The sequence below is a fragment of the Entelurus aequoreus genome, linkage group LG08, assembly GCF_033978785.1.
Source record: "Entelurus aequoreus isolate RoL-2023_Sb linkage group LG08, RoL_Eaeq_v1.1, whole genome shotgun sequence".
NCBI classification, from domain to species: Eukaryota; Metazoa; Chordata; class Actinopteri; order Syngnathiformes; family Syngnathidae; genus Entelurus; species Entelurus aequoreus.
In genome coordinates, this window is record NC_084738.1 from 16,125,373 (window position 1) to 16,138,145 (window position 12,773).

General features: G+C 39.9%; 1 protein-coding gene across 1 annotated transcript in view; it reads right to left on the minus strand.

The window, feature by feature from the left end:
* Positions 1 to 4,447: 4,447 nt before the first annotated feature.
* Positions 4,448 to 12,773, minus strand: part of LOC133655473 (G protein-activated inward rectifier potassium channel 1-like) — a 30,468-nt gene continuing 22,142 nt past the window's right edge. Inside the window, exon 3 of the mRNA XM_062055690.1 lies at positions 4,448 to 9,285. Coding sequence (XP_061911674.1) covers positions 8,621 to 9,285 — 665 coding nt within the window. The 3' untranslated portion in view covers positions 4,448 to 8,620. The remainder of the gene's footprint in view (positions 9,286 to 12,773) is intronic.

Here is a 12,773-nt window from a genome sequence, read left to right on the forward strand (position 1 = left end):
TTTTATTCGGGCAGGTAAAAAAAAAAAAATTTACATAAACGTTGTAATTGTGAAAAATATAGACAAATGTCGAACAAATGAGTTCTGTTAAACCACTCATGGTAACATAAGCTAGCCGCTGGTGTTCTTGTTATATTTTTTGCTTAGAAAAATGTTACTGTGTGGAAGTTGCAAACAGCATATTTAACTGAGGCGTTCCTCAAGGCTCCACATTTAAGTCCTCTTCTTTTTGGCAGCTAGCCATTTTTTCATAATGTGATTTATGTAACAAAGGTGTTGCTGTTGCTTGTTTATATTAGATGTACCCGGTAGTCATTTTTTCCAACTTTTTTTAGTTCTACTAGTGGTGTTCCTCAAGGTTCTATTTTCAGTCCTCTCTTTTTCATCATTTGGACAATTTAACTGGTGGCCCACAAGTTCAGTTCTAAAAACCTGAGAGGCTCACTTGTTTGCAGCAGGTTCCTAAAGATACTGGAGTGCTGTCATTTTGCAGAAGGTCTTTAAAAACAGCCAAGCGGTCCTGTAACTCTTAAAAAATAAATACAAATTAAATGTCTACTGTAGAGGATGCTAGTTCTTCAGAATACACAAAATAAGATTAACAGTGAAGGAAGAAACCCAACTCCCCGGTCCTTAGCTTTCTGGAAATGTGGCCCCTAAAACAATTCAGTTAAATATCCATGACTTATAAGTATTTGGAATAAAATTAAGGACTGGATTAAGCCGGGGGTCAGCAACCCGCGGCTCCAGAGCTGCATGCGACTTTTTAGCCCCGCCCTAGTGGCTCCCTGGATCTCTTTCAGAGATGTGTGAAAATGGAAAAAGATAAAGAAAAAAAAAGTTTTGTTTCAATATATTTTCCGTAGGAGAACAAACATGACACACACCTTCCTAATTGTTAGAAATCGCACTGTTTGTGTTAAACATGCTTCACTGATGAGAGTATTTGGCAAGCACCGTTTTGTCCTACTAATTTCAGCGATCCTTGAACATACATGTACAACTTTCTACGATGTTGCCACAGAAAGACATGTTTTATGCCACTCCTTCTTTGTCTCATTTTGTCCACCAAACGTTTTATGCTGTGCATGAATTCACAAAGGTGAGCTTTGATTTGCTGGAGAGCTTATCAGGCATATTTGGTCAATCTGCAAGCTAATCGATGCTAACATGCTATTTAGGCTAGCTGTATGTACATATAGCATCATTATGCCTCCTTTTGTAGCTATATTTGAGCTCATTTAATTTCCTTTACTTATGTCGTCTGTGTATATAATTTATATTTGCATGTCTCATGGCACATTATCTGTATGTAATATTGGCTGCATTTCTCATAGTTGTTTGTGTGCCATGTTGTTCCAGACCACAGCAAACGTCACCCAGCTTGCAAAGATTGTAATAAATCCATTAGAAGAAGACAGCCTGCCGTTTCCTTAAACTTGGACACACACATCTATACCTTTGGCCATTCCGAGCCAGTAATTTCCAGAAGTTATCTCATCCTGTGAGAATACTCCATTTTACTAATGATTTCCAATGTTGCGAAAAAGTGTAGAATAATAATTAAAATACAACATTTCTGTCAACAAAGTATTGCGTGAGCCTTTGGTAGTAGGCTAATATAGACACTTACATCATGTGTTGCCTTCATTATATCACTTATATAAGACTTTTACATTTTTGCGGCTCCAGACGGATTTTTGTTTTGTATTTTTGGTCCAATATGGCTCTTTCAACATTTTGGGTTGCCGACCCCTGGATTAAGCAAATAATTCAAATGATGTACTAATATGATCCAGTTAAAAAAACAGTGTTGTCTCCTAGTGTTTCTGTTTGTTTAAAATGGATCCCCACTAGTTGCTACCCAAGCAGGCATGTGTCTGTCAGTCCACTAAAGGTGTGTACCAGATTCTGTTCCGATTCGGCAAAACACCCTGAAATTAGTGAGTGTGGGAAAAATTTCAAGTCAATCCAGTTTATGGTGTTTAATACCAGCGCCACTGTGTGGTGTATTTGTCAGAAAAATATCCGTACTGCATATAACGTCTGTGTGTGGGATTGATTGCCCTGAGCACAAAGGGAAACAAAGTGAAGCAGTGATTTCAAATAATTTATTTTTTTAGCACTTGCAAAATGTTTTCTCCTCTTCTTGCAGTTTTTTTTTTTTTTTTTAAAGCAATAACACATGTGTCCCCTGAAAGCAGCGCAAAATATTTGTTTAACATGTTGGTAAATCCACTACGGGTGGGGAGGAAGTTATTTAAAATTGATTTGCATGGACTTGTTTTGTCACATACAATATATTGCCAAAAGTATTTGGCCACCTGCCTTGACTCACATGTGAACTTGAAGTGCCATCCCATTCCTAACCCATAGGGTTCAATATGATGTCGGTCCACCTTTTGCAGCTATTACAGCTTCAACTCCTCTGGGAAGGCTGTCCACAAGGTTGCGGAGTGTGTTTATAGGAATTTTCCACCATTCTTCGAAAAGCGCATTGATGAGGTCACACACTGATGTTGGTCGAGAAGGCCTGGCTCTCAGTCTCCGTTCTAATTCATCCCAAAGATGTTCAGGTCAGGACTCTGTGCAGGCCAGTCAAGTTCATCCACACCAGACTCTGTCATCCATGTCTTTATGGACCTTGCTTTGTGCACTGGTGCACAGTCATGTTGGAAGAGGAAGGAGCCCACTACAAACTGTTCCCCACAAGGTTGGGAGCATGGAATTGTCCAAAATGTTTTGGTATCCTGGAGCATTCAACGTTCCTTTCACTGGAACTAAGGGGCCAAGCCCAACTCCTGAAAAACAACCCCACATCATAATTCCTCCCCCACCAAATTTCACACTCGGCACAATGCAGTCCGAAATGTAGCGTTCTCCTGGCAACCTCCAAACCCAGACTCGTCCTTTAGATTGCCAGATGGAAAAGTGTGATTCATCACTCCAGAGAAGGCGTCTCCACTGCTCTAGAGTCCAGTGGCGACGTGCGTTACACCACTGCATCCCACGCTTTGCATTGGACTTGGTGATGTATGGCTTAGATGCAGCTGCTCGGCCATGGAAACCCTGCGTACTGTACGTGGGCTAATTGGAAGATCACATGAAGTTTGGAGCTCTCTAGTAACTGACTGCACAGAAAGTCGGCGACCTCTTTGCACTATGCGCTTCAGCATCCGCTGACCCCTCTGTCAGTTTACGTGGCCTACCACTTGGTGGCTGAGTTGCTGTTGTTCCCAAACTCTTTCAATGTATTATCATAAAGCAGACAGTTGACTTTGGAATATTAAGGAGCGAGGAAACTTCACGACTGGATTTGTTGCACAGGTGGCATCCTATGACAGTTCCTGAGAGCGGCCCATTCTTTCACAAATGTTTGTAGAAACAGTCTCCATGCCTAAGTGCTTGATTTTATACACCTGTGATTAGGACACCTGATTCTGATCATTTGGATGGGTGGCCAAATACTTTTGGCAATGTAGTGTATATTGCAAGCAACAAGGGGAAAATAGATCAAATTAGATCAAAAATTGCATTATCACTCATATGAAACTTTTTTTTTTTACGTACAATACAGCAGTACCTCTGTTTATGTATGTACTTTTAAGGTAGTTTTTTTTCCACCAAAATGATGCCCTATACCAGGGGTCACCAACGCGGTGCCCGCGGGCACCAGGTAGCCCGTAAGGACCAGATGAGTAGCCCGCTGGCCTGTTCTAAAAATAGCTCAAATAGCAGCACTTACCAGTGAGCTGCCTCTATTTTTTAAATTGTATTTATTTACTAGCAAGCTGGTCTCACTTTGCCCGACATTTTTAATTCTAAGAGAGACAAAACTCAAATAGAATTTGAAAATCCAAGAAAATATTTTAAAGACTTGGTCTTCACTTGTTTAAATAAATTCATTAATTTTTTTACTTTGTTTCTTATAACTTTCAGAAAGACAATTTTAGAGAAAAAATACAACCTTAAAAATGATTTTAGGATTTTTAAACACATATACCTTTTTACCTTTTAAATTCCTTCCTCTTCTTTCCTGACAATTTAAATCAATGTTCAAGTAATTTTTTTTTTTATTGTAAAGAATAATAAATACATTTTAATTTAATTCTTCACTTTAGCTTCTGTTTTTTCGACGAAGAATATTTGTGAAATATTTCTTCAAACTTATTAAAATTCAAAAAAATTATTCTGGCTAATCTAGAAAAACTGTAGAATCAAATTTAAATCTTATTTCAAAGTCTTTTGAATTTCTTTTAAAATTTTTGTTCTGGAAAATCTAGAAGAAATAATGATTTGTCTTTGTTAGAAATATAGCTTGGTCCAATTTGTTATATATTCTAACAAAGTGTAGATTGGATTTTAACCTATTTAAAACATGTCATCAAAATTATAAAATTAATCTTAATCAGGAAAAATTACTAATGATGTTCCATAAATTATTTTTTAAAGTTTTTCTCTTCTTTTTTTTGGTTGAATTTTGAATTTTAAAGATTCGAAATTGAAGATAAACTATGTTTCAAAATTTAATTGTCATTTTTTTGTGTTTTCTCCTCTTTTAAACCGTCCAATTAAGTGTAAATATCATTAATTATTAATAATAACATAGAGTTAAAGGTGAATTGAGCAAATTGGCTATTTCTGGCAATTTATTGAAGTGTGTATCAAACTGGTAGCCCTTCGCATTAATCAGTACCCAAGAAGTAGCCCTTGCTTTCAAAAAGGTTGGTGACCCCTGCCCTATACTATCTGTTATCGTGCGGCCAAACATCGCACCGAAAGTTGCTTAAGTTTTTACGCAATTCCGTCTTCGTTGAACCTTTATTTAATAGGGAAAAACGAGGTACCACTGTAAAGTCATGAGTGACACCGTTTTTTTGGAAAAAGCAGATTGGCTAAGGACAGTAGATGAGAAAAATATCTTTATTTTTGTTCATTTCACTAACCCTGGTGATTATTGGTGGTAATACGTGTTAGTTTGCGTTTTCTTTAAATATGGCTCATTTTTGACTAAAATATGGATATACACAATGAGGGGGGTCCACATTTTTCACATGGGTATAAAGTTAAAGTACCAATGATTGTCACACACACACTAGGTGGGGTGCAAATATCCTCTGCATCCCCTTGTTCATCCCCTGGGAGGTGAGGGGAGCAGTGAGCAGCAACGGTCGCCACGCCCGGGAATCATTTTGGTGATTTAACCCCCAATTCCAACCCTTGATGTTGAAGAAACATTAGTGGCGCCCTCTATGGCTTGTGTAATAAAGTGTTTTATAATCATTAGACAAATGTTTCATGATTTTTGAGCAATTAGTTACTAAATCCAAAGATGTTTTGTTTGATGGTGGCCATGTTTTTAAACCACTCTTGCTCAGTCTTCTACCAAATTTCGTTGTGATTCGGTTAAACACCCTACAGTAATGGAGGGCTTTTTTTTGTTTGTTTTTTAGACATGTGTGAGAAATTTCAAGTCAATTTCACACAAAGGGTTTGAAAAGAGCACCGCCATGTATTACATTTGTCATTAAAAATGTGGATAAAGGGAAAACAAGGACAGCCCATGTGAGGACCGTACTTCAGAGGATGACCCTGTACTGTACACGTCTCTGCCCAACAGCTTGAAGTATTTCACAGTGAGTTTCAGAAATTTTAACGCTATAGTTGCAAAAACAATACATGTATATTAGTAATATCATTGCAATCAACAAATTGGACATTTCATCTGTCCGCTGATATCACAGTGGCCTTTCGTAAATATAAGAAATAAACAAACGTACATTGAGTGATTAAACTGTAAATGGCATGAACCTGAATTGTTTATCAGTGATTCTCTTCAGTCAAACTGCGAGCTTGCTAACCCTTCCAACTTCTTCCATATTTGTATCAATGTTATTGAGTTTGTTTTAATTAACCAGTGTTAAATAAGTCTCACAGTGAGGTATTTGAGGGCCCAAAATGTAGCCTTGATGCTGGAAGTTTAATAGTGCTTTTAATAAGCGGCATTGTGAACAAACTGTTTTGTGTTCATATTCTTACGTTTATCCAAAGTGGGGTCGCGGGGACAGCAGCCTAAGCAGAGAAGCCCAGACTTTCCTCTCCCCAGCTACTTAGTCCAGCTCCTACCGGGGGATCTCAAGGCGTTCCCCGGCCAGCTGTGAGACATAGTCTCTCCCCCGTGGCCTCCTATCGATCGGACGCACCCTAAACACCTCCTCAAGGTGGCGTACGGGCCACCTCATCTTGTGAACAAGACCCCAAGGTACTTGAACTCCTCCAGTGTTTTGTGTCTGGAGCTTTAATGCAAATGAGCTGTCTCCAAGTAGGCTTTATCCCCTATTTTTTTTACATAAACACTAACTCTGCCTTGGCCAACATAATATATGCCATCCATATACCATGAATTGATTTACGTGGACCCCGACTTAAACAAGTTGAAAAACTTATCCGGGTGTTACCATTTAGTGGTCAATTGTACGGAATATGTACTGTACTGTGCAATCTACTCATAAAAGTTTCAATCAATCAATCAATCAATATAAAATACAACAATGTAACGTTAAGGACGTTAGCAACGCAAGCGTAGCTATGTGAGCTACATGCTAACACAACATTTTAACAGCCACGTCATGCTCGGTTAGCCTAAAAGAATAAAATAAGATACCAAAACTCACAACTCTGTCGTCTGTAGCTGACTGACTGGTGGCTTCTGGCTTTAAGATGTGTAGCGAAGCCTGTTTTTTCCTTTTTAGAAAGCTTAACGAGTTTGATGCTTCTAAACAGGCTCATGTTACTGTTACAACATCATGAAAAATAGAGAACATTTAATATACAGTAGTGCCTTATACCACCCACATGTCATATCAGGCTCAAAAAAACGTTGTTTATACTTTGTAATCAAACATGAATTTAACTTGATGCATGTTTTGTACTAAAACGGGTTAGTTGTTAAAAATGTTTCTGTGCAATATAGCAATTTCAACAGTCTTAAAACATATAAACATTGCTATACCTCAACCCCGTCCAGGATTTGAACCCAGTTCCTGGGCCCGAAAAAGACAAGCACCACTAATGCTGTGCATCACAAGAGCTGCTAAGGACTATTAGGGGAAATCTGGCAATATATTCTTGTCGGTGATGGAGCAGGAAGCGACTAGGAACTTCATATGGAGAGCCCTGGTATTCATTAAATTACATACATTTGTTTCTTCATGCAAAACGGGGCCCTGTTTTGGACTCTTAAGATTTCCAGAACCTAAACAACTCCAAGTACCTTTGAGGGTACCAACCAGGGACAAGCTATTTGTTACCTTAAGGCAGTGTTTTTCAACCACTGTGCCGCAGCACACTAGTGTGCCATGAGATAGTCTGGTGTGCCGTGGGAGATGATCTAATTTCACCTATTTGGGTTTAAAATATTTTATGCAAACCAGTAATTATAGTCTGCAAATTATGTGTTGTTGTTGAGTGTTGGTGCTGTCTAGAGCTCGGCAGAGTAACCATGTAATACTCTTCCATATCAGTAGGTGGCAGCCGGTAGCTAATTGCTTTGTAGATGTCGGAAATAGCGTGAGGCAGCGTGCAGGTGAAAAGGTGTCTAATGCTTAAACCAAAAATAAACAAAAGGTGAGTGCCCATAAGAAAAGGCATTGAAGGGAAGGCTACGCAGAACGAAACTAAAACTGAACTGGCCACAAAGTAAACAAAAACAGGATGCTGGACGACAGCAAAGACTTACTGTGGAGCAAAGACGGCGTCCACAATGTACATCCGAACATGACATGACAATCAACAATGTCCCCACAAAGAAGGAAAAAAACAGCTGAAATATTCTTGATTGCTAAAACAAAATAGATGCGGGAAATATCGCTCAAAGGAAGACATGAAACTGCTACAGGAAAATACCAAAAAAAGAGAAAAAGCCATCAAAATAGGAGCGCAAAACAAGAACTACAACACTACACAGGAACACATCAAAAAACTCAAAATAATGTAATAATAATAATAATAATAATGTGATGTGACAGGTGGTGACAGTATTTTGAGACAAGAGCTATAGTGATGCATGGTTGGTTATGGTTTAAAGTCATATCCAACAATAGCGACAACAACTTTTTACTGTCAACCAAGTTTTGTTTTTTAATGATTTCTGCTGGTGGTGTGCCTCCGCATTTTTTGTACGCAAAAAATGTGCCTTGGCTCAAAAAAGGTTCAAAAACACTGCCTTAATGGTGCTCCTAAAGTGGAAAAACAGGCTTATATATCTTTGATTGTGGTTTTAGACCCCTTTATCGCACTTGATCCTGAATTCCACAAAATAATTTGACCTTCGAAGGCAAACCAAGCAGAGAAAAGAAGGGTTAGCAAACAATCAGTCGACATCAGCCTCACTTTGGTGCTTTGTTTACTGACACTCTATTTCATCTCGTAAGAAAGTGTGTGAATGGAAATGAAAAAGTTGAAGGACCGATGGCGAGCTATCAAAAACACTCGCAGTATGTGTGGGCGGATGGCTTCTTGACTTTCTAAAAGCAAATAAAACCTGCAGCTAAATGTTCTGATATCACAGTATTTCATTGTTTCAGAATGCCCAGAAAGTCTCAGGTTTGGTCCTTTCGCGTTAGCGGTCGGCGTTCATCCTGCGCAGTTTGGCGGGCAAGTTGTCTTCCAGCCGCCCCCCGGCAAAGGAACTCGGGTTCGGGGTGGTGATGGTGCTGATGGCCGACGGCGGTCTGTGCTTATCCACGTCTGCCTCCTCAGCGTCGCCATCCAAGGACAGGAGCTGGAGCTGCTCCTCCTGGCGTCCTCCCTGGCGAGCGGCATGGATGGAGCCGGACCTCAGCCTCTGGATGCTGAGCGGCAGGTCGCCCATGCTGGAGGCCTTCCCGCCGGGCAAGGCCGCCCCTGATTTTACCCCCCGCCACAGTTGCTCCTCCCTGGTGGAGCTCATGCGTTGCAGTTTGCTGGGCAGCTTGGCGGCCTGGTCCTCCATGTGATCGGCGTGGTCCGCCGAAAGGAGCCTCCCCCGGCGGCTTCCTCGTCCGCAGTTACCCGCCGGCGGGGAGGACGGCGCGGGAGCCACGGAGAGATGGTTGGATGCCGTCAGCGATGACTTCTCCTCCTGCTCTTTGACGCTGTACGGAGGCGTTGGCACCTCAAAGGTGTTGTGAAACTGAGAGTAGTCCACCCTGAAGAAGCCCTCCTCCAGCGACATGACAGGAAGGAAACGATGTCCCCACAGGACTTCGTCTTCCGTGTACGACGTCCGGGCCTGACATGTCATACCTGCCACAGGGGGAGAACCACTCATAAATGGAGAGGAATTTTTCCAATACCAAAGAAGATGAGTTGAAATGCAGGGAAATTGAACCATTAATAAAAAATGATCCAGACAGACAGATGTATAAAAAAAAAAAAAAAACATGACAAGAGATGGAGCCGGGCATTATTTAACACCATTAATTAAACATTCTGTTAAATATTGCACCGTATGTTGGAGAAAAATGTCATACAAAGACACAGATTGAGGTTTGGGAGTTATTACTAAAACATGAAGCCCCAAATTGGCAGCACAGCGTCGCTCGTCGGCCTCGGGGTGCGAATCCCTGGTCGGAACATGTTCTCATCATGCTCGCGTGGCTTTTCTCCGGGTACTTCCTCCCACGCCCCAAAAACATGCATGTTTCCCGACCGTGATTAAGTCATGGTATAATATAGCGCGCCACCAAAAATAGTGTTTTAGTGGTATCTCAACTTAAGAGCTACGCAACTTAAGAGTGTTTTGAGATAAGAACTGTCTCTAATTGTTATGAGTTAAGTTGCAAGCAAAAATCTGAGTTACAAGTAGAGATGTCCTATAATGGCTTTTTTGCCGATATTCCGTGTTGTCCAACTCTTAATTACCGATTCCGATATCAACCGATACCGATATATGCAGTCAAAAAAACTTTGTTTATACTTTGTAATGAAACATGAATTTAACTTGCATGTTTTGTACTAAAACGGGTTAGTTGTTAAAATGTTTTTGTGCAATATAGCAATTTCAACAGTCTTAAAACATATAAACATTGCTATGCCTCAACCCCGTCCAGGATTCCAACCCAGTGCCTGGGCCCGAAAAAGACAAGCACCACTGGGGACGGCGTGGCGAAGTTGGTAGAGTGGCCGTGCCAGCAATCGGAGGGTTGCTGGTTACTGGGGTTCAATCCCCACCTTCTACCATCCTAGTCACGTCCGTTGTGTCCTTGGGCAAGACACTTCACCCTTGCTCCTGATGGCTGCTGGATAGCGCCTTGCATGGCAGCTCCCGCCATCAGTGTGTGAATGTGTGTGTGAATGTGGAAATACTGTCAAAGCGCTTTGAGTACCTTGAAGGTAGAAAAGCGCTATACAAGTATAACCCATTTATCATTTAATATAGCAATTTCAACAGTCTTAAAACATATAAACATTGCTATACCTCAACCCCGTCCAGGATTCGAACCCGAAAAAGACAAGCACCACTAATGCTGTGCATCACAAGAGCTGCTAAGGACTATTAGGGGAAATCTGGCAATATATTCTTGTCGGTGATGGAGCAGGAAGCGACTAGGAACTTCATATGGAGAGCCCTGGTATTCATTAAATGATATTATACATTTGTTTCTTCATGCATAACGGGGCCCTGCTTTGGACTCTTAAGATTTCCAGAACCTAAACAACTCCAAGTACCTTTGAGGGTACCAACCAGGGACGAGCTATTTGTTTTTCAACCACTGTGCCGCGGCACACTAGTGTGCCATGAGATACAGTCTGGTGTGCCGTGGGAGACGATCTAATTTCACCTATTTGGGTTAAAGATATTTTTTGCAAACCAGTAATTATAGTCTGCAAATTATGTGTTGTTGAGTGTCGGTGCTGTCTAGAGCTCGGCAGAGTAACCATGTAATACTCTTCCATATCAGTAGGTGGCAGCCGGTAGCTAATTGTGTAATATAGCGCGCCACCAAAAATAGTGTTTTAGTGGTATCTCAACTTAAGAGCTACGCAACTTAAGAGTGTTTTGAGATAAGAACTGTCTCTAATTGTTATGAGTTAAGTTGCAAGCAAAAATCTGAGTTACAAGTATAGATGTCCGATAATGGCTTTTTTGCCGATATTCCGTGTTGTCCAACTCTTAATTACCAATTCCGATATCAACCGATACCGATATATACAGTCGTGGAATTAACACATTATTATGCCTAATTTTGTTGTGATGCCCCGCTGGATGCATTAAACAATGTAACAAGGTTTTCCAAAATAAATCAACTCAAGTTATGGAAAAAAAATGACATATTTATTATTGAAGTCACAAAGTGCATTATTTGTTTTAACATGCCTCAAAACAGCAGCTTGGAATTTGGGACATGCTCTCCCTGAGAGAAGTCTTACGCTAGTCATAAATTTTACTTTTTGAAACCGATACCGATAATTTCCGATATTACATTTTAAAGCATTTATCGGCCGGTAATATCGGCAGTCCGATATTATCGGACATCTCCAGTTACAAGCATCCCCGCCATTAGTTGGTGTAGAAAATGTCACAGTGAACCCTGCAAGATCAGCCAAAACATCTGGTCTTATTTGCATTAGCTTATAGCTAGAGATGGACATAACTATGTTTTCCAACCATGGGAAGGAAGAAGGTGATTGTGAACGAAAGTGCGAAGAAAAAGAAGCGGATTATATTTGTTGACTTAAAAGAATAAATCATTCAAAACATGACAGAGCGTGTAGGTAGTTGGAGCCTATCTCTGCAAGTCTGCGCCATACTGAAGCAGAAGAAGTCTTACGCTAGTCGGGGATGTTGAAATAATATCTCTACGGCGGACATGTATCCATGAAAATAAGAAAAAGCTGTTGATGGTGTGTGTGACGGAGACGCAGCTAGAAGGAGAAGTCCACTCTCCAAAGTAAATGTTGTACATTATTATTACATTACTTTATAAAACTAATGTAATTGTTAGTAGTACATTCTATTGTATCGTTTTTATACATTTCCTATCTTAAAGTTAGTTTTTCTTTTTAAAGGGGGGGGCCAAGCACCAGATAAATTGCTTTGAGTTTATTTTAATGAGAGACGTTTGAGATACAAGTGTTTTGAGATTCAAGCTTGTAAGTTGAGGAACTTTCTTTCTTCGTTTCTTTAGTTTATTTCGAACATGAACACACTTACAGCATAACACATCACACAATTTCATATCATTTCTCTATACAACATGTCCGAAAAGGAGTAGGAAGAAGCAACGCTTATTTAATCCTACCCCTTTGTTTACAAATATACACGTTCATTTACTGACTTCTTTTTATAGCACAATGACATCAGTGAATGATTAATATAGCCGTTCTTGTAATAGATAATTAAGTCAGTCATGATAAACATACTGAGATGAAGAATATCAAATTTTCAATAAGGTTGAAGGTGTTTCTCATAATTCTTCTTCTTTGTAAGCACTATTAATTTGAACAGTCTCTTGAACTGGATCATATCTGTACATTGTTTAACTTCTTTACTTAATCCATTCCATAGTTTAATTCCACATACTGATATGCTAAAGGTTTTTAATGTTGTACGAGCATACAAATGTTTTAAATGAGTTTTCCTCTAAGGTTATATTTCTCCTTTTTAGTTGAACTACTGTAATACGGAAATAATGATTAGGTTACTCATGTACCTGCTGCCATCTAGTATAGAGCTTTTAATAGACATCATGCCGCACTGGACAAGAGCCAACAACTAAGATACATTATTT